At 40.6% G+C, this 22375-nt stretch overlaps 1 protein-coding gene, 1 non-coding gene and 1 pseudogene across 2 annotated transcripts in view; 1 reads left to right on the top strand and 2 right to left on the bottom strand.

The window, feature by feature from the left end:
• LOC100455062 (putative ankyrin repeat domain-containing protein 20A2) overlaps positions 1–12057 on the bottom strand; it is a 45350-nt gene extending 33293 nt beyond the window's left edge. The window contains 5 exon segments of the mRNA XM_003777404.4: positions 1765–1902; positions 2953–3059; positions 7293–7466; positions 7629–7743; positions 11773–12057. Coding sequence (XP_003777452.3) covers positions 1765–1902; positions 2953–3059; positions 7293–7466; positions 7629–7743; positions 11773–11975 — 737 coding nt within the window. The 5' untranslated portion in view covers positions 11976–12057.
• LOC112135003 (U6 spliceosomal RNA) lies at positions 274–380 on the bottom strand. Its single transcript, XR_002916326.1, has one exon. It is a non-coding gene; the product is annotated as a U6 spliceosomal RNA (small nuclear RNA).
• Positions 12058–15706: 3649 nt separating the features above from the next.
• LOC100458930 (ankyrin repeat domain-containing protein SOWAHC-like) lies at positions 15707–16698 on the top strand (annotated as a pseudogene).
• Positions 16699–22375: the final 5677 nt, after the last annotated feature.

Below are 22375 nucleotides of genomic sequence, written 5' to 3'. Positions count from 1 at the left end.
TCAACTAACAGACAAGACAAAAGCCTGCTTTGATTGTTTTTCAGTTCCATGAAAAAAATGCAAGTTGACATTTTCTCATTCCAAGACATGTACTAACAACATGTAACATCCCCTTATTACTCAACTCTGTTCTCATTTCAGAGATCACTGTACATCAATAGTTTCATAGTGATAATCACAATTTCAATATTGGGTGTCACCTGTTTTGGTTTTGCTCACATTGCTTCCTTGGAGCTACTCAACAAATAGTCAAATGGCCTTCACAGGACTATGCAAAATATGGAATGCTTTCTGAATTTGTGTGCCATCCCTAGGCAGCAGCCATGCTTATCTGCTCTGTATTCATCCAATTTTAAAATATGTGCTGCTGAAATAAGTACAAAGCCCTGTTTGATACATGGATACTCATGAGTCATGGATGAGGTTTAGCTCTGTTAAATCCAACTCACTTACTTTAGATTCAGAGAATTTTATTGACTGGCTTCCTGTGAGGTAGAATTTTAAATTATATTTAAAACTTGAGGAAGAGCTGCGAGTAGCCCAGGAGATTTTCATGATTATAGAGACACATTACTTGAGGGACCAACTGCAAGCTGGTTCCCACTACTCGGTGGAAAGATAACATGGAACCTTCTGCTATCTAACCAAAGCAGCTGCACAGGATATAAAAAAGCCTCAAGGTACAGATCTGATAGCAAAAGGGAGAGAGAACTCTGATCTCTTCCTGCAACATTTTTTGAACATCCCTGACTGTTGAGAACAATCCCAACTAATATTGGTTAAAGAAAAACAAACATGGCTCTCAAAGGATAACATACCATGAAGGCCTAGGCTAAGTCTAGCTAGGAGGTGGGCTCCAAATAAGGTTTTTAGTGTAGGGTAAGCATCAACTTGCTCAATATTTGTGTGGGTAAAGCTAGGAGGCCTAGATGCCAGAGTAGGGTGCTGGGAACAATGACTGAGCACGAGTACATAAACTAATAAACACCATAGTTTTGAACTCTATATATGAATCACCACGAAAACTGAGGGGTCTAAATCAGTGAAGGCATCCTGGTGGCAAAGGTCAGTCATTATCAGATTGCAGGACCGCTTACAATGGCAACAATACAGCAAGTGAGTCCACGGAAACAACAGAATGATTAGAATGGCTGTTTTTCCCCTTCTTCTGACTTGTAAAGAAAGATTGCCTTCCTTGGACTTAGGAAACCCCTTGGCTTCTTGGAAAATTCAAAGAAGGAAGACACAGGTGAGAGCCCCAGGGGACAATACAAGATTTTCTGCTAAATTGGACATTTCAAGACTTAATAACTAATTAGAAAAGTCAGGTCAGGCATGGTGGCTAGCATTTTGAGAGGCCGAGGCAGGGAGATTACTTGAGCTCAGGAGTTCAAGACCAGCCAGGGCAACAGCGTGAGACCTTGTCTCTACAAAAAAAAAAAAAAAAAAAAAAGGAAAGGAAAGGAAAAGAAATAAAAAATGTGGCTCTTTTTATCCCATGCATGGGGATTATACTTAGAATAAAATGAACAACATTGAGATCCCTAGGGATAAAAGTCTCAAAAATCCAGAAAAAATCTTGCACTCTACTTCTAACTAATCTAGACTTCTGCTTGATTTCTGGCTAAAAGGTAGACTAACTCATTGCTATTTCAAACTATCTGAACCAAACTATGAACTCTCACCTAATGTACAAGATGGATTAGTTGCAATTATTTTAAATTTCAATTTAGTATTAACTGGCCTTTTAACATAAACACTTACTTTGTCAAATGACAAGAAATAGCGTAATCTTCTGCATCTCATCCCCACATGTCTTGAGTGAAGACATTAATATTTTGCTTAAGAAGGATGTTGACAATACCTGGTGAGTCATAGTGCACAGCAAACATGAGCACTGACCTAAAATGACAAAGAAATAACTCCACTCAAGAACTTTAATAAAGACTTTTTTAAAAAGCTAGTTTAATACACTTTACCAATTTAATATCTGCCTGTCAGTGTAGACGTAATAACCATTTGCATGTACTAGCTTGGGTCTATAAGCATCTAGGGTGCTCAAGTGTTCATCTTTGTAAATTATCACCAAGGCTAAAAGAAAGGGACAACAGGGAAGCCTCTTGTCCCACTGGGCTATGACATAATACAAGTTGCTAACTTATAGTCCTTTGATAGCCAAGAAACTGTGCTGAGGTCACTTATCTAAAGTAGGCAAAGATTTAGATGAAGATTCCCCCATTGTTTTCCTAGTCAAATCAGCTAGGGGTCAGATAAGAGTTATCTGCAGGCTGAAAACAATAATAATAATAATAATAATAACAATACTAGTAGTCATAAACTAAAAATCCACACTTTAAAAATTAATAAAACTGGTCAGGTGCAGTGGCTCATGTCTGTAATTCCAGCACTTTGGGAAGCCAAGGAGAGCAGATCATGAAGTCAAAAGATCGAGACCATCCTGGCCAACATGGTGAAATCCCATCTCTACTAAAAATACAAAAATTAGCTGGGCATGGTGATGCGCACCTGTAGTCCCAGCTACTTGGGAGGCTGAGGCAGGAGAATCACTTGAACCTGGGAGGTGGAGGTTGCAGTGAGCCAAGATCACACCACTGCACTCCAGCCTGGCAACAGAGTGAGACTCCATCTCAAAAAAAAAAAAAAAATTAATAAAACTAACACAAAACCCTTTAGCTAATAAAAGATTACAGTACCAAAAACATCCCATTATATATACCAAACACTCTATATTATAAGAGAAGACGAATCCTACTATATACTGTTCTTTATGTTACTCAGTCCAAATATTTGCTGGTCTACCAGATTATTCGTAGTGATATTTTTCATTATATGCCAATAATTATGTTAATCTTCTTATTAATATTTCTGATTTGAGTGACTGTTACCACTCTAGAATATGCAGGTTTTATTTTTTAAAAAAGACTACTGTACCGTCTCAGCCTATCAACGGCATGTGTACTTGCTTTGTTTTTCAATAAAAATTCCACCATTTTCTCTTTCTTGCAAATTATAGCGAATAAAAGTGGGGTATTATTGTCCTATAAAACAGCAGAAAAAATTAATAATTCACAAAATTACAGATTTCTCAACTGAACTGAAAATCTTCTCTAGGATGCTTTGAACTTCAGCATACAATATAGAAAGGAAGTAAATGAAAAGTAGTCCCTTCCTTCTCACTCCTCTGTGCTTTCTGATGCGCTGCTCTTTGTCTTACAAACAACCCTCCTCTGTCTCCCAGGATTAACTGTGCTCATTGCCAAAACTCACTTTAAACATTTACCAGTCCCAAGAATCCTTGCTTTGATCACAGCACTTAGCATGGTACATTGTAATCATTTCACTGTTTCCCACTGAAACCAAGAGCTTCTTGAGGGCAAGGGCTGTATCTTTTGTCCCTAAAACCCTAAGACATAGTAGCAAATATTTTAAGTTTTTTACATAAATTAATGATATAAATTACTATCTCCAAAGCAGTGTTTCTTAAACTATATTCCAAAGAATATTTGCTTTATCAGAAGTATTATACCCCAAGATAAAGACTCCATGACCATCTGTATTTGAGAAGTATTACAAAACTGTATTTTATGTGCAATAATCAAGAAATCTCTTTAATTTTACCTAATCCCCATTTGACAATACTATTTGTGGCAAACATTAACATTTGAGGAATTAAGAGTTTCAGAGATACAGTTGCCAGAGCTTCCCAATACAGGTGGAGGTTTCCTCTGGGTGGTACAAACTTGCTTGAGTCACTTCTATCAATGGTGTCAGGATCCCAGATGCCAATGTCAGGCACTCCTGCTCCAAATAGGTCACTATGGAAATGAGCTCTGAATTAAGAGAGATTGGCTTCAAATGCACTTATTTTCCTTATTATTAAATAGTCCATGGTTTTCTCCCTAATACAAGAGAATAGATTTTTATCTTTACTGTTAGAAAGCTCAGTATGTTCTGTGTAAGAGAGATAGGTTTAAAAAACTTGAGAACAAATACTTAAAAAACCAAAGCTCAGTAAGAAATACTATTCTCAATTATAATGGTAATCCCGGGACCCTAGTGCAGCTCTACTTTTTAAATCCATTTTTATTGGATTCCACTTAAATGGCTATTTAAAATTATTTTTTATTTTAGACAAAATATAAATCAGAAATAAAAACATAATGGCTTATCAATAAAAGTTCTCATACTGATCCATATGAATTATTTCCGGCGTAATAAAAGCCAATAAGTCACTTGCATTTCTTTTTTTTTTTGAGTCGGAGTCTCGCTGTGTCACCCAGGCTGGAGTGCAGTGGTGCAATCTCGGCTCACTGCAACCTCCGCCTCCCAGGTTCATGCCTTTCTCCTGCCTCAGCCTCCCGAGTAGCTGGGACTACAGGCGCCCGCCACCACGCCCGGCTAATTTTTTGTATTTTTAGTAGAGATGGGGTTTCACCATGTTAGGCGGGATGGTCTCAATCTCCTGACCTCGTGATCCACCCACCTCGGCCTCCCAAAGCGCTGGGTTTACAGGCTTGAGCCACCGCGCCCGGCCCAGTAGTCACTTGCATTTCTAAGGAAGAGTGCTGAGGAGAAAGATGTAATGTCTGCAATATTCGTAAATTATCCAACTATAACCACGAATAGCCTAAAAAGGCTTCTAGGCATTCTTATGGGCAGATGATTATTTGTGGTATATATAAAGAGAAAGAGTTTTAAAAACTTCTAAATTCAAAAATTCAACTCCATAACTGAAGGATTTATATACTCATAGACTATATATTATAAGCAAATACATGCTGACTTAAAAACCTTGAAATTTTTATCAAAATATACTATAACATAGGAGTTGTAAACTCAAACACTTACAAGGACAAAGGAAGGTTGCCTGAGTAAAGGAAGTACTAAGGTGGGCACAGTAGCAAACTGGAGAATACATGCCTTCTATAAAGGGGCAACCTCTGCACAGCAGACCAAACAGTGATAGAAACTCAGGGGACACCAGATTTGATTTTTTAGGATAAGCCTGAAGTCCACATTTCTTCACGAGTCTTCTAAATTTTACATGTTGATTCAACTTATAGAGGCAAACAAACAAATCTGTGTACCACATTAGAATATAGCCCTTGTGTTTTTATATTCGCTATAAATTTTTTACTAAACGGTTGTGTATAATCCAAGTATTTGCATGTAAAATATTTTCTTTCTCTAGTATCATATGCTTCACCAAAAAATCAGGCTCTCATATATAATAAAAATTGCTAAAAAGACTCATAATACCTGCTTCAAGAATTTTTCCAACATTTATTCATTTAAAATATATTTGTATATAATTTTCCCAGATTGTTAACCAAATAGATAATTGGTTCACAAGACTGCTAAAACTAAATTATTAAAAGAATTCCTGTCTGTATTCTTATTAACTTCATGGATTTCAGTGTTTAAAACTGACATTTTGGGTATGCTAAAGTTCTATAAACTTAACGAACATACTGAGATAGTTCATAATACAACTTCAACTAAAAAGAAAAATTTAGGATTTGCTACTATTCTAATTGAGAAAGCCCAACTTGCAATGAACATTTGTTGACACAAAATCACCTGCATGGTGACAAAGGGACATCAAATCATGAAAGGGTCAGCCTCTACCTATTGAAAGATTACCCATAAGCAAATTTCTAAAGACTCTCTGAATGGTAGTGAATGATTCATGGTGGGAAGCAAAATGTGTTATTCTGTAAGCTGAGAGATATTGCCAATAATATTTCCTTTCACTTCCCAGTCACAGATGTAGAGAAAGACAGATAAGTCAGGCTAATATTATTAAAAAGGAGAACTTTGCAGGAAGTGGCAACTATCAAACACCAACTCTTCTAGAGATTTCTTACATTTTTGAGATACAGAAATTTATATATTGCGCTTATCTATTCTGGGGTTTTTAATAAGGAGTGTATCCGAACCTTGAAGGTTTTTTTTTTTTTTTTTTTTTTTTTTTTTTTTTTGGCTATTATTGTTGTTAGAGACAAGAGTCTCACTATGTTGCTGGAGCTGGATTCAAACTCTTAGGCTCCAGCTGGGACTACAAGAACATGCCACTGTGCCCAGCTTCAAGAAAACATTTTTAAACATATTCAGGCCTTATTAGGTCTATTACATCAAAATCTTCAGAGAAAGCCTACAATTGTAGATTTTTAACAAAATGTCGTCAGGTCACTGTAATGCACAATTCTGAGAATTAGTGCAGCAGACAATCACTTCAGTCTCAACTCTCACCCACATGGCTAGTTCCCTTTATCAGTTGGAGATGTGGCCAAAAAGAGAAAAGAGTAAGAGATAGAGTCATTTATTAAAACTCCAATTAAGTTTCCTGGCTATGGGTAGAACAGGGACAAGTAAACTCAAAATCCCACTTGATTTTGCTATTTACAAGCTCCTTATCTCCCACCTTCCCACCAAGGCATTCTAGATTTGAGAGGAGGCTTTAGACTCTTACCTAAGTGGCTGTTTCTGCCAGGATGGGCAATAAGTCAGTTAATAATTTGTTCCACCTTCTGCTAAAGTTTTTCTCACTTCGTCACCACCTATTCACTGCAAATCTGGTTTCCTCAAAGTCCTCCTAAAATTAATCTCTAGGCAAGTTTCAACTCATTCTTTTTCAAACCAAAAATTATTAGACCCAAAGCTAAAGAGCACCTTGTCTCAACACATAAACTGGAAGAACAACAAACTAAAACAAAACAAAACAAAACAAAAACCTCTTCGTGGCATTTTCCATCATTACCTAATTTCCAAGTGACCTGTATATTTCTGATTGATCTCCTTTTCCCCTCCCATTTTTCCCTCTTAAGCGTTGCCACTGAGAGATGATACATCAGTTTTTCAGAAAATTATCAGCAGCAGCAACATGTCCATTTATTTATAAGTTGCTTTAGTTTTGTTTGAGTTTTAAGATAAAGCCTGTTTCCAGGGAATATTTTCTTTCCTGTGTTGTCTTACACTAATTAGGAAAAAAAAAAAAAGAATAACCCTGTGTAGAAAAAAAGTTGAAAAGGTTTTACCTTTAACAAATTCACAATTATTTTCCAAAGTGCATTTTAGAAAGCTGTGCCCTTTAATGCTTCCTTAAAAGTATCAATATTTAAAATAAAATCTTAGACAATTAAGTTATTTCAAAATAACTTAATTTGCATTTGCATTCAGGGAATGGTTGAGCTTCCAAATATAAAAAATTGACCCTTACCTATGTCAATGTTAAAACAAATATTTTGGAAAGAAAGTTGATTGATCTATACCTTGTCCAGTGCTTCAATATTTGCACCATGGGAAAGCAGTTTTTCTGCCAGTGAGGTGCTCTCACTATATACAGCATAATGAAGAGCAGTGTTGCCATAGATATCCTTAAGGTTTGGATTGGCACCATGTTCCAGCAAAATAACAGCACAAGCCTCTTCCTGGCAATGGACAGCCTGTCCGTGTTAGACCAAGAAACAGATTGTAAATTCCAAGAATTCAAAATACACATTCCACAGGTTTCACCAACTAGTTATATTTAAATGAGATCAACTTATTTTAATTCTATATATGTAAATCAAATCCATGTCATGCTGAAAGAGTTGGCTCTAATATACCTGTATCAAAGGCGTTCTGTTTTCTTTGTTACAGATATCAATCTGGCATTTTCTGCTAACCAGGAGAGTGACCACTTTCACATGGCCACTGGCACCGGCCAAATGTAGAGCAGTTCTATGAGAGTAAGAGGATTTTTTAAGAAACTGTAGTACAGTATCTCAAAACATACAATCATTCATGTAATTGTAAACATTGAATAGCATGTTTTTCCTCTGCCTTCAAAACAAATAATTTTTTTGAAGAAAGTACAATACTTACTAGCTCTTACTGCTCACTGCCTTAATGAAAACAGCAGCCTATTTGAATAGAAAGAGCTCAGTCTTTGGATTCGGTTCAGCTAGGGCTTGAGTCCTACTGTAAACCCTGTCACTTACCAACTATTGCTTAGCGTTTCTGTGCCTCAACTTCCTCATTAATAAAGATGACAATAGTAGCTATCTCATAGGACACCATCGTGATGCTTAAATGAGAAGCTATGTAAAGTATGTAGAACAGTTCCTACAAAAACTCAATAATTGTAAGATTTTTGTTTTTTGAGACAAAGTCTCATTCTTTTGCCCAGGCTGGAGTGCAATGATGTAACTATACCTGGAACTCCTGGGCTCAAGTGATCTTCCATCCCCGGCCTCCTGAGCAGCTGGGACTACAGATGTGCTGCAGCATGCCCAGCTATTTATTTAAAAATTTTTGTAGAGTAAGAATCTCACTTTGTTGCCCAGGCTGGTCTCAAATTCCTGGCATCAAGCAATCCTCTCACCTCAGCCTCCCAAAGTTCTGGGATTACAGGTGTGAGCCACTGTACCCAGCCAGATATTATAATTTTTACTATTAGTACTACTTAACAAAAACATTTTAATTAGGTAGAATGATACAATTATACCTACTTTGCAGGATGGCTTAATGAGTAGGTCACATTTTAACACCTCTAACATTGGAATGCCACTTATAATTCATGATTTATTATAACCATAATTGGTCGCATTTTAAAAATTATCTTATTGATATATAAAATTGCGGGGCATCACACAATTCATAAGACCTTACATTAAGTAGAATATGGTATATTCAGCAGGTCTAGGGCAGTTCTAAGCATGTAACTGAAACTTAAATACATTTTAGTTCTTAAAGGTACTATAGGGAAAGAGCACTGAAATAACAATAACGCATTTTTTAAACAAATTAATTCTTTGATTTTCAAACAACTTGAAGCCAAAGGAAACTCATGATTCAAATGAATATGTATAGCTTATTTTATTCAATATTTATACTTACAGAATATATGCAAATAAGACTTTCCAATGATTAATATTAGTATTTAAGACAGATAAACTTTTGAAAGGGCAGTTAAAGGTTATCTTCTACTATTTTCTAACTTCAGAAATGCTTTTGTTTGAAAGGTGGGAGATAAAGTTTCAAGGAGATTAAGTCCCAATATTCCTATTTTCAATCTCTCAGCTTGTGCAGGCAGGGCAGGTAAACATGAAGTTTTTAAGGATAGAAGGGTCCTGAGAGATAGTAGAATATGTCTACTACATAACAGGTACTCAGGTTATGCTTGATGCATAAATGGAATGAAAGAATGGATAAATACATTTGGGGAGTTGAATATTTTTAAATAAACTCCTATAAAGCAATATTTTGCAATAGTAATTATTTATATGTGTTATTTTATTTTTAAAGAATACAATTAAAATGAAATGATTAATCTATCATTGTTTGCATAAATGGAATGAGTATATAAGAAAAACATATGTACATAATAAAATGTATAGATAATAAAATCTGGAAACAGATAAAAACATTCCCTTTTTACTTCTGAAGAGGTTAAAAGCTCAAACAAGATAACAATACACACAATAATGATAAAAAATAGAAAGTGAGAAATTATTTTCATCAGTGCAAGATTCATATTCCTCTCTTCCCAAGGATTATTCCATTAATAATAAACTTTGCTAGAAGTTTTGTACATGCTCACTGCAGCAATCACAGAAAAGAAAAACGAAAAAAAATACAAATGCTCAGAAATTACAAATTTTATCATATTTTGTACGTATTTTTTGCTAAAACAAGACCATAGTATGTTTGTGTATGTATAATTTAACTAATTTTTTTCCTCGCTAGCTATAACAAAATACATCTTCGCACATCAACGTACTTCTGTATCTATTGCCACCTTCAGTGGTCACATATTATTCCATCCTATGGATGCAACTTAAATTTATTTATAGGATCCATTCTATGGGTTCTTTTTAAAATAAGTGCTGTGAAAAATACAGTGCATGTATCTTTATTTCCTAAGGGTGTTTTAGTATAATGGAATTGATGGGTAAAGGGCATACACAGTTTTTAAATGTAGTACTTACCACCAAATTATCTATTTGAAAAGTAATCAGCAACTTAAACTTTAAGCAGCAGTATAAAACATCCTCACAAATATTGTGGATAGAAAACTGTTTCATTCCTCTTTTAATTTAAATTCTTATACCAGAAATGTGAAGGATTTTTTCCTATGTATATAAGTAACTTGTAGATCTGGAAAAACGTACTTTGCCCACTTTTAGAGTGTTTGATGATTTGATTTGAAAGAATTCCCTGTAAAATGAAGATGTACTTTTCATCTAATGTGTATATATAACTGATATATATATCTGTAATATATATGTATACATATCAGTTATATATATATATATATCTTATAATATATAATAAACAATATAGGCCAGGCGCGGTGGCTCACACCTGTAATCCCAGCACTTTGGGAGGCAGAGGCGGGCAGATCACTTGAGGTCAGGAGTTCCAGACCAGCCTGGCCAACCTGGTGAAACCCCCTCTCTACTAAAAATACAAAAATTAGCCAGGCATGCTGGCACCTGCCTGTAATCCCAGCTACCTGGGAGGCTGAGGTAGGAGAATTGCTTGAACCCAGCAGGCAGACGTTGCAGTGAGCCAAGATTGTGCCATTGGACACCAGCCTGGGCAAAGAAGTGAGACTCTAACTCAAAAAAAAAAAAAAAAAAAAATATATATATATATATATAATGAATTCCCTATAAAATGAAAACATACTTTTCATCTGAAAAAAAATATATATAGTAAATATTTTTCAAGTAAGCTCTCTTTTATTTTGTTAACTTTTTTTCTGAAACACAGGCAGTTTTAATTTTTAGTTTGCTAAATCAACCTTCAGAATGTCTGCTTATGAGGTCATTCTTAGGAAGGCGTTTGTCAACATAAAATGTACTTGCAAAATAAGCATTTGTGTTTTCTTCTGGTACTTTACTCATTTGCATATGTAAAAATTTCAATCTGTATTAAATCAGGAACTCATGTTTGTGACATAAAATTTCATTCGTTTTCTTCAAACAGCAGGTATTTTTTCATTAATAATTCATCCTTTCCTACTCATCAATCCTTATGTATATCTTACATAATTTCAGTGTTTCTGGGTTTCCTATTCTGTTCCATGCGTTTATCTGTCTTTTCAGCTGTTAGTAAACAATTAATTGTAGAAATTAATAGCACATATTGATATCTAGAGGAGCAAGTGTTTCTTCACTCCATTATGAGATTTTTTTAAATGTCATCACAATAGTGAAAGACAGCAGGTGTCACACAAAAATATTAAAACCTTGATATTTTCATTCGGTCTATGTAAAATTGATAAACATAGAAAGAGCTTACATTTTGAGAAAAAATGTGCCTTCCCATTCAAGAACACAGAATCCACCTCCTACTTCCAAGTTTCTCTCTAAGAACCTTCAGTAAAGAACCTACCTACACAGGTGGATACGGAAGTAAAACGGACAGTTTTATCTGAGAACTTTTCGCCTACTGAAAATAACTCACGGTATTTTTGATAGGGGAATGAGTTCTCTCATTAGGCACCTCCTATAATGTATATAAACCATGTGTTAAACGTGTACGTTAAAAATAACAACACTGTATATGCTTAACTTTGTGAGTTAAATCACTCAAATTCTCCAACTGCTCCAGCCAGGGAATTATGAGGGATGGAAAACAGCTGACAGTCCGTTTGGCTCTGCCGCTCCGAGGGCGCCCGGCGCCCTGCAAGGCCCAGTCCCAGGGGCTGCGGGGAAGCCGGGCCTGGGGACCCCCTCCCACCCCAGGCTGAGCCCCCGCTACCTGTGCTGCTTGTCCAGGGCGTCCAGGTCTCCGCTTCTGCGCGCCAGGCAGCGCTCCACCTCTGCGGCGTCGCCTTTGACAGCCGCCCTGTGGATCTTCTGCAGTTCGGAGTCCCGGATTTGGTATCCGGAACCCGTGTAGACGTGGTCTATGGAGCCCTGGGCAGTCTGGCCCCTGCGGCTCCCGAAGCCGAATAACTTCATAGTGGTGACTTCTTCTCAGACCCCCAACCACCGGCTCTTGAGCGGGGGCAGCTCCTGTCACCTTTTCACCACCCCCCTCCCCCGACCCCGGCCGACCCAGCCCCAAATCCCCTATCCAACCCCAAATCCCCGATCCAACCCCTAATCCGCGATCCGAAATCTATGATCTACTCCACAATCCGCGATCCAGCCTGGTCCACCACAGCCTTCAGCAGCGACACTCGCAGCCTCCGATCTCTCAGACCGAGTGAGCCTCGCAAAGCCGCTGGGCGCGCGCCTGCACCGCAGTTGCCGCCCGGCTCCCGGAAGCCGCTCCTTGGCGGCGCGCGCCGGCAGGTGGGGCTGCAGCTCTGGGCGGGCGCCTCTGGGCTCGCCGGTTCTCCTAGGATCGCCCGGGAGGCCCCAGGATCGCCGGCGCAGTATCGCAGGCGCCAGCCAGCGCGGCCTCAGAAGAAGGGCCTGTCTGGCCTAGCAGCCCGCCCCGCTCCTCCTCGGAAGGGAGATAGGGTGCTGGCAAGGGCACTCCGCGGCCACCGGAGTGGCTTCACGGATGGCCTGGCTTCACGCTGAGGCTTTGGCCCTGGAGTCTTTGTGGCTAGTGTCAGGTAGCTGGAGAGACATGGAGGCAGAGTCAGAGGCTGCTCCTTCCCCCACCCGCCCCCACTGCTGCCAGTGCCCCACGCGCGGTTTGCAGCTGCAGATCTGGCACTGGCGCGGGATGGCGGAGCTTCCCTTGTATGGCCTCAGGGTCGCAGAGTGCACAGCCCACCTGGCCTCAAGGTCCGCTCCTCTTGGACATCTCTCCGGATCCTGGGCCCTGGAGCTGGGCACTCTGTATCCACACGGATGATATTGAGCGGCTGCTGGCGGGGCCGGTCGCCTGATTTTGCCGCCTGGGTGTCTGGCCTCAGGATCCACGCTACTGGGGGGCGGGCCTGGTCTGCGGTGTCCAGTCACTTGTTGCCGGTGCACCATGTCTAGACCGCAGCTGCGGCTCCGATGCCCTCGTGAGCTGGCGGGCCTGGTACCTGAGGTCCTCAGGGTCAAGTGCATCGCCCGCCCATTTGAGGGGCTGCTCTGACTTGGCCTCCTCCAAGAACGCCGGGGCCGCCAGGGGGCGGGCTCTTCGTGGTAATTGGGATGGTATTGAGCAGAGGTTTTCACCCTGGTGCCGCTGCTGTGGGGACTGCCTGACTTGGGCGCCCAAGCACTGGCCCAGCGTCCGCGTGGCAGGTGTGCGGGTAGGGTGAGTGGCGCGGAGGGTCGGGGGTTGCTCCGTCATCTCTGCCCGTGTGCAACTTGCAGTTTTGCAGTTTTCTGCAGCAGCTGAGGCGCTGGCGCGAGAAGGCGGAGCTCCACTGGATGGCGTCAGGTTTGCCGGCACAGAGCACAGCCCACCAGGCCTGAGGGTCCGCTCAGGGGCCATGGTGGTTGAGTTCTCCGTGGAAACTGGGATGGGGTGAACGGCCAGTTCCCGTCCTTTGGCCGCCTGGCCAACTTCCAGACTTAGCCGCTGCCGCCCAGGCATCTTGTCTCTAGGGTTGCCGCTACTTGGGTAGAAGTGGGGGTCTGGGTGGGGCGTGGAGCGTCACCGGTTGCCAGGCCAGCACTGTCTTTGCAACATATTCAGATGGCGGCGGGCAGCTCGGGCGCCAGCATGGGCTGGCGGGGCTCCCCTGGATGGCCCTCAGGTCGTTCACAGCATTGTCCCAGGCCTTCCTCGGCCTGTGCCAGGTGGGCAAGATTGGGGGGAGCTTCCAAGCCTTCTATCCCAACTCTACCTACTTCTAGCTATTTTCTCTTGAGTTATTTTGCCTTTATCTCAGTTTTGTTTGCAAAAATAGTATATGCACATCGAGTGAATGCACATGAGGCATATTGAAGATCTGGCAGAAACATGTTTTCTCATGCCCATTTCCAGTCATTATTTGAACACAGAGGCTTCCATGGTTTTGATTCTTTCCACAAAAGGTTAGTTTTGTCTGTTTTCACCATTTATGTAAGTGAAATTATAAATTATATAATTTTTTGTTCATTCACTAAACATGCTTGTGACACTTATCATTTTGCTCCTATTGATTATTCATTAATTTTATTTTGTAATACTCAATTTTATGACTATACCACAGGTTTGAGGCCTTTGCTTGTTTTGTTTTTAATCCATTCCACTATTGATAGACACAAAAGCTGTTTCTGATTTGAGGCTATCATGCATAAACCTGCTACGAACAAATCAGATATATATGTTTTTCTGTAATAATATTTTCACTTTTCTTGAGTTTAAGTATATAAGAGTGAATTTTCTGGGTTATAAAATAAGTATATATTTGGCATTGTATGAAATGGGGAGACATTTCCCTAAGTGGTTGTGCCATCTTAAACTACAATGAAAATGTTTGAGAGAATCAGTTCCATTTTCTAACCAATACTTGATGCTGTCAGTTGTTTTAGTGTTATCTGTTCTTATGGGATATAACTGCTGAGTAGCTGTCTGCCTTCCCCCATAACACAGAAAATTGAGGGCCCAGAGGACAGTTTTATTTTCATATTTGACATCTCCTATTATTTTTTATAGAAGGGTGATTTGGGTAGTAAAATTTTCTTTCAATTTTCTAGGTTGTCTCTGACTTCTGGGAGACACTGAATTGTGAATGTGTACAGCATGTCACAATAACTGTTTTTTTTTGAGACCAAGTCTCACTCTGCTGCCCAAGCTGGGGTGCAGTGGCCCATCTCAGCTCACTGCAACCTCTGCCTCCCAGATTCAAGCAATTCTCCTGTCTCGGCCTCCCAAGTAGCTGGGATTACAGGTGCTGCAACCATGCCTGGCTAATTTTTGTATTTTTAGTAGAGACAGGGTTTCACATATTGGCCAGGCTGGTCTCGAACTCCTCACCTCTGATGATCCACCTGCCTCAGCCAATGGGTGGATTGTTAACTCAAGATACGCATCACTGAATACTGAGGAAAATGTATAGCCATCATCACCAGCAGCTGAGATGCCAGTCGATACCGGAAATGCCCCAGCATGTAACTCCTGTTTTAATTCGCGCGCGCGCGCACACACACACACACACGCACGCACACTCATGGTAACCAGTTCAGGATGGACACAGAAACAGCCATAGTCTTTTTTGGTAACACACTCCCTTATGACACTTAGATCCTAATGCTGACTCCAGTTCCCTCCCGGGACCTCCCCTCTCCTTGTAGCATGCTGGGCTTTCCCTTAGAAAACCCCATGTCATTTCCTTCAATGGAACATCAGTCAGCTTCACCCACAGTGTTTGCATGTCTCTGTCCATAGCAAATGTTTTTATTACTTTAAAATATAGATTTTTACCTTAACCGGCCAAAGACTCAGGACCCTTTTTCCAAGCTCTTTTAGATGAAGTAATAAATGCAAATATTAGAGATGTGTGTAAGTGTATAAATATATGGGGGAAAATGTTGCCTAGTTGTACAAATTAGCTTTAACAAAACTCCTGATTTAAATTATTTAATTGTGAGAAGGGTGATTCTAACTCAACACCCCAAAGAAATAAAAGCCTTATCCCTCTGCTCCGCCAAAATATCCCATTCAGAGCTTGCGTGTGTGTGTACACACACGTGTGCACTCATCCCCACCTGACCGTATCAAATTATTATTTAAACTAGATATTTTTACTTTGTTGCATAGTAGTAATGCTTTCTGGAATTAAAAAAAAAAACAGGAGAATAAAACTGTTTAAATGTATCTCGGGTGGACGCTGTGGACCCTGCACCGACCCCGCCGATGGCGCCGAGTACCTGCGTCTCAGGAAGAGGTTCGGGCGGGGCCTCCGCCTGAGGCCGCGCCCCTGGGACCTGTCCCGCGTCCACATGAACGCGGAGCGCAGTATTCACCCATCCCCTCCCTGAAACAGCGGTCCCCGAGGCGCTCCACAGGCAGGGCCGAGCTGAGCCAGGGGGAGCCCAGCCCCTGCACAGGCCGCCCTGAGCGGCGGGGACGCAGGAAGAGCTCGCCGGCTCCACCAGCCCCTACCCCAGACGCGGGACCTGGAGCCCCCGCCCCACGGCTGCCAGGAGGCGGACCGGGGCAGCTCCTGGGCGGCTACCGCCCCGAGGCCGTTCCGCCAGAACTTGCGCGACTTGGGAAGGGGCAGCGCTTCGTCCCTGAAGAGGAGTCTGTGTCCTGGAGGCAGCAGCCTGGGAGCTCCCCCTCCGAGGATACGGCAGAGGCGAGTGACTCTGGCGGCGCAGCGCTGGCTTTCCCGTCCGCGGAGGAGGAGAGCTGCGGGGTTGGGTGAGCTGGACCCGGGAGCACAGCTGGCTACTCTCGGCCTCCGATGGGGAGTGGATAGCTTAGGGGGTTGCTCCCGTGCCAGCCGACGCTGGGCTTCATCACCGCCGCACCTGCCTGCGCGGGCGCCTAGCACCGCAGGCTGGAGCTTCTGGCCATGCTGGTGAACTTCCCCAACGAGCCTCCGCTGTCTGGGAACAGCAAGGCCAGGACGAGCAGGGCTACACCGCCCTGCACTTGGCAGCCATGTACCTTGCAGACGGTGAAGCTGCTAGTGGGGACCTAGGACGCCGATGTCGACGTGAGGGACTACATTGGGGAAAGGGCCTCTCAGTATGTGAGTCAGAGCATCAGAGGAGATCCGAGAACCTGGTGGGAGTCCTGGACGAGCACGACGGGGAGAGCACCGCCAGCAGCGGGGGTGGGTACTGGAAGATTTAAAAGGTGCCCCCTCCATCTCATCACCTATAAACTCTCACACGTCTTGGAGGATGGGGGGACCCTCTTCACCATCACCACCTGGCTGAAGGTGGTCCAGAGGCGAAGCCAAGGATTCCAGGACGCACAGCCTCGGGCAGGACTAATGGACTTAAAAAACACGGGCTCAACAAAATCCACTTCAAAACCCAGATCGTTCACATCACACCCTCTTTCAGGGACCCAGAGCAGCCACTGGAGGAGGAGGAGGAGGAACGCTCTCTTGAAGGCCACTTATCCTATTCCTTCAAATTAAGACCAATGTATTTAGGTAAAAATAATTTCTTTTAGAAAATGCTAAGGTTTGTCTTCTGAAATAACAGAAACCAAAAAAGAACACTAGGTGTGAGTAAGGAAGTGAGACCAGAAAAGACAAACTAAATTATCCTTACTAGGTTGGAATGGATGAGGCGGAGTTCCCATCAGGCTAGCAGTCTGGGGAAAGTGGTTTTTTTTTTTTGAGGGAGTCTCACTCTGTCACCCAGGCTGGAGTGCAGTGACGCGATATCTGCTCACTGCAAGCTCCGCCCCCGGGGTTCATGCCATTCTTCTGCCCCAGCCTCCCCAGTAGCTGGGACTACAGGCGCCCGCCACCCCGCCCGGTTAATTTTTTTGTATTTTTAGTAGAGACGGGGTTTCACCGTGTTCACCAGGATGGTCTCGATCTCCTGACCTCGTGATCGGCCCGCCTCGGCCTTCCCAAGTGCTGGGATTACAGGCGTGAGCCACCGCGCCCGGCCGGATTTCTTTAAGAGATTCATCATACCTTGACCTGTGCCCCATTTCCCTCCTCCACCTGTCTGACCTGGCGTCCCTATTTCGGGAGACTAGAAGTAGGGGGAAGAGAAGGGATGACTGCTTCTTTGCTTTCACCATTCCTGGATGCCCTGCAAAGGAAGGAATATTGCGCTTTTATGTATCTGTTTTATTAAGGGGTTACTCTTCCAAGGACAAAAAAAAATGCAAATTGTTACGAAACTAGTAGTATTTGTAAGTGCAAGTACTACATGCTGCCTTGTTTTTTTTTACCAATTGCATTTTCATTTTAAGGTACTACTACTGGTACAGCCACGGTGGAGAAGTTTGGAGGTTCCTCTAAACACTGAAAATAGAGGTACCACATGATCCAGCAATCCCACTGTTGGGTATAGACCCCAAAAATAGAAAACGAGTATCTCGAAGAAATATCTGCACTCCCATGTTGGTTGCACTACTGTTGACAATAGCTAAGATTTGGAAGCAACCTAAGTGTCCATCGACAGATTAATGTATTAAAGAAAATGTGGTAGATATACACAGTGGAGTATTATTCAGCCCTAAAAACGAATGAGATTCAGTCATTTGCAACAACATGGAAGGAACTGGAGAACATTATGTTAAGGGAAATGAGCCAAGCACAGAAAGGCAGACATTGCATGTTCTCACTTATTTGTGGGATCTAAAAATCAAAACAATTGAACTCAGGGACATAGTAGGTACTAGGGGGCTGGTGGGGAAGGCAGGGATGGGTAATGGTACAAAAATAGGCAGAAGGAATGAATAAGACATACTATTTGATAGCACAACGGGGGACTCTAGTCAATATACATTTAAAAATAACTAAAGAATGTAATTGGATTGTAACACAAAGGATACGTGCTTGAAGGGATGGATACCCCACTCTCCGTGATGTGATTAGTTCACATTGCATGCCTGTATCAAAACATCTCATGCACTCCATAAATATATATGCCTATTATATACTCACAAAAATGTTTGAAAATAAAAATAAAAGAACTACTGAAGGTCAGGTCAGAGTCGAAATGCAAAAATACTAATTAGAGAATAATGTGAATACAACAGGAATCCTGTTGGTATTCTATTTACATTGTAAGCAGCAGTTCAATTGTTTTGTAAAAGCAATTTCAGTTTTAATCACTGAACTGAAGAAATGGTCAACAGACTTCTGTAACATAGGTTCCACCTAACCATCTCTAACACCACTGTCAAGGAGGACCAGTACTAAGGTACATTATTAACAACCACACAAATTTTTAAAAGAAAAGAACACTCTTAGCAGCCTATGGTACTTTTAAATGAAATAGTGCCTCTCATTCTAATTCTCACTTGTGTTGCCATTCTAAAAGTTTGAATTTGCTGAGGTTTATATTCTGGGTATTATATAACCATTGGTTCTATTTGGCATAACCCTATTAAATGGTGCTTAGAGCTGAATTACCTACAGAAACTTTCTAGTTTAATTAGCATAAATTGGCATAAATATTAGTGAGCCCATACTTCTGATATAATTATTAAACCAACTTAATAATTCTCACATAGGGTGTGAATTTATTTTACTAATGCATTCATAATCTGTGCTTTGTAGTAACATTTTTCAAATGTTTAAAATGCTAAATCTTTTCAATTTTCCAATCTTTTCTTGAATCTATTAGATACCTATAGTGTAGTTACTGAAAAGCTGGGTAACAAATACACCTAGTTAAAAATGGCACTGCTTTATAAAAGGGACTAGAGAAAAGATGAGACTATTTCTATATTTAAATGCTGCTGGTAAATGAAAGATACCATTCATTAAAATGAAAGACTTGTTTTAAATGTGGTTCTTGAATTCATTTATGATAGAGTAAATGGCTTTATAATTACTTTAAAATTTAACTCACAAGTATATTAAATCTGTTCATTGCAAGATTAGAATCAACTTTTAGGGGAACTAATTTAAACAAGCCTTTCCTTAGTCTTTTGAGTCTCATATTTGCTGAAAGTACCTACAGCTTGCAGGATAAGGGAGTTCACGGACTGTAGGGTGAGTGAACCTACGCACAAATTTCAAATTGCCCAGAGCTACATTTAAGATTTTTAGACCTTTAATTTTCCAAGTCATAGAAATTTGTTACAAGTGGGTCACATCTCTGTCTAAATGGCAATTGAATTTCTTTAAAGATGGGTTAAAAAATGCATAAAACTACAAACTATTATCCATTTGTGTGCCTCTATTTTTGCTTTAGAATTATGGAAGTGGACCCTGTGCATTTGGAAAACACTTTTATGCATACACATGGATGAAAAAAATCTAATATGGTGTAAATTAAAATAACTTTGTTTGAAGTTGAAAAGCATCCATTTGTTCTAAATCTATATATATTATGTGTATCTAGTACAGAATAAGCTGTAACTTCTTATTGAGGAATCTTAGGTTTTACAGATATGTAAAGCTAAAGCAACTCTAAAGAGTAGACACTTCAGAACAGGAAGGTTCCGGTCAATGTTGAGAGTAGACACTTGCACTGAACGTTCTGGTGAAATGTGGGTAACTAATTGCTCAAAATTTATAATTTGCTAGATAGTTAACTATTAAGTTAAAATGTCATTACCATGCTTTTCAAACTAAAAGCTCTAACTTTTCTGATAAAATAATATTTTAAATGTTCAATTATTACTTCTGAGGAAAGCTACTTCTAGCATTCTTTGTCATGGTGTGCTTGTGTGCAGTAAGTAGAGCATTTTCAGCTACTTACCTCTACATTCTTCCTGTTTTTCAGTTTCTGATTTAGATTATAAAAGGCAAATGATTAATTTGATACTCAGAGTTGTGTTTACCTTTAATGGACAAATATGTCAGATAGTTTGACGTTTATTGATATGACACTGTGTGGTTAAACAATGCAAGTATGTCCATGTGTTTCTTATAGGGTACACTTGAAACTAGTAGTGTTTATGCGGCTCACTTATGTAACTTGAAAATCTGGTACTATTGCATTCAGGACTGAAATCTTGGAGTTTAGGTGTCTTGTCTCTCATTTTGAAAATAAGCAAAGTTGAGAATGTAAAATCTATGAAGTTCATTTTTTAACTAGGAAAAAAACACAAATTAATGACAGACACCAAATTACAAACCCAAAAAGCTCAGAGAACACCAAGCAGGATGAATGTTTTAAAAATATACCTAGGAATATCATATTCGAACTGTAGAAAACCTGTAACAAAGATAAAATATTAAAATAAGGCAGAGGAAGAAACACATTGTCTACAGAGAAACAGACACAAGAATTACATTGGACTTCTGTTTAGAATCCATGCAAGTAAGAAGTGTTGAAAAAAATTAGAATACAGTGGGTATTTATTATCCAAGTATTACCTAAAACTGCAAAGCAAAAATAATTGTAACAAGAACATATTCACTAGCAACCTGAGCACTCATATTAGTGTCTGTTCTGGAGTGAATTATGTCCCCCCAGAATTCCCAACCTGAAGCCCTATCTCCCAGTGTGACTGTATTTGGAGAAGGAGCTTTTAAGAAGGTAAAGGTTAAATGGGGCAAAAGGGTGAGGCCCTAATCTGTTAGGACTGGGGTCATCATCCAAAAAGGAAGAGACACCAGAAATCTCTCTCTCTCTCTCTCTCTGCCTCCCTCCTTCTCTCTCTCTCTCCCTCTCCCCACATACATTTAATTGTTAAATTGAGGTTTCTGTTAGAACATATACAGTGGCATTTTAATAAAGTGTTAATCCTCTACCTAAAACACACACACACACACACACACAATTTTGATAAATTCTTTTTTGAGGATAAGGCCGGGCATGGTGGCTTACACCTGTAATCCCAGCACTTTGGAAGGCTGAGGCGGGTGGATCATCTGAGGTCAGGAGTTCAAGACCAGCCTGGTCAACATGGTGAAACCCCGTCTCTACTAAAAATACAAAAAATTAGCTAGGCGTGGTGGCGGGCACCTGTAATCCCAGCTACTCAGGAGGCTGAAGCAGGAGAATCCCTTGAACCCAGAGGCGGAGGTTGTGGTGAGCCGAGATCACACCATTTTAGTCCAGCCTGGGCAACAAGAGCAAAACTCCGTCTCAAGAAAAATAAAATAAAATAAAAATAAAAAACCACAAAACTGGGATGTGTCCCTGTCTTTTAGGTAGATATAACTTTACCATTACTAAAATTGAGCATCAGAAAAATTAAGCATGCTACACAAACTTAGCTGGGAATGAATACTGAAATGGAAGTTTGAATCCAAGATGATTTATTTTGAATCCCATGCGAATGCCGTTAACTCCTGTAGACCCTTCTCAGGTGCAGTCAGAGAGACACTAGCCCACTGATGGACAGACAGACGTGGGCAGGGTCCGTCTCACTAAACCACCCACCACTGCCACAGCTCCCTACAACAGACACATCAGATGACACTCCAGGCAAATAAATGATTTTCACTGAGGACTTATTGGTTTTAATAATAGGTTCTAGTGTAGAGAAGTCCCTCAATCTGTTGTGCAACAAATTTTGAGAAGCGGGTAAGCTATATGTTTTGTGGTTTTGTTTCATAAATGCATCTACAGGAAGACCAATATTGACTGAATGAAGCTTTCATTTAAAGGGCTAAAATATGCTTTGTTTTTATATGTGGAAACTACTTTAAACCTAATGACTATTTATTGTATCATAGCTTGTGATGTATTCTGCTCATGGCTTTTAAGGTAAATTGTGCCATGATCCACTGCCATTCTAATTGCTTTAATTAACAAGTCATTACCACAGTACTGTTACATCTTAATTATGCATACAGACAGGTAGACTTATTTTACATATGTGAACTAACTAGTTGTCAAAGCAAATGCAGATTGTATTCTGCAAGTAAAGTCTT

This window comes from Pongo abelii, chromosome 13, assembly GCF_028885655.2.
Source record: "Pongo abelii isolate AG06213 chromosome 13, NHGRI_mPonAbe1-v2.0_pri, whole genome shotgun sequence".
NCBI classification, from domain to species: Eukaryota; Metazoa; Chordata; class Mammalia; order Primates; family Hominidae; genus Pongo; species Pongo abelii.
The sequence above is the reverse complement of the archived record's forward strand: the minus strand, read 5'-3'. Positions and strand labels throughout refer to the sequence as shown.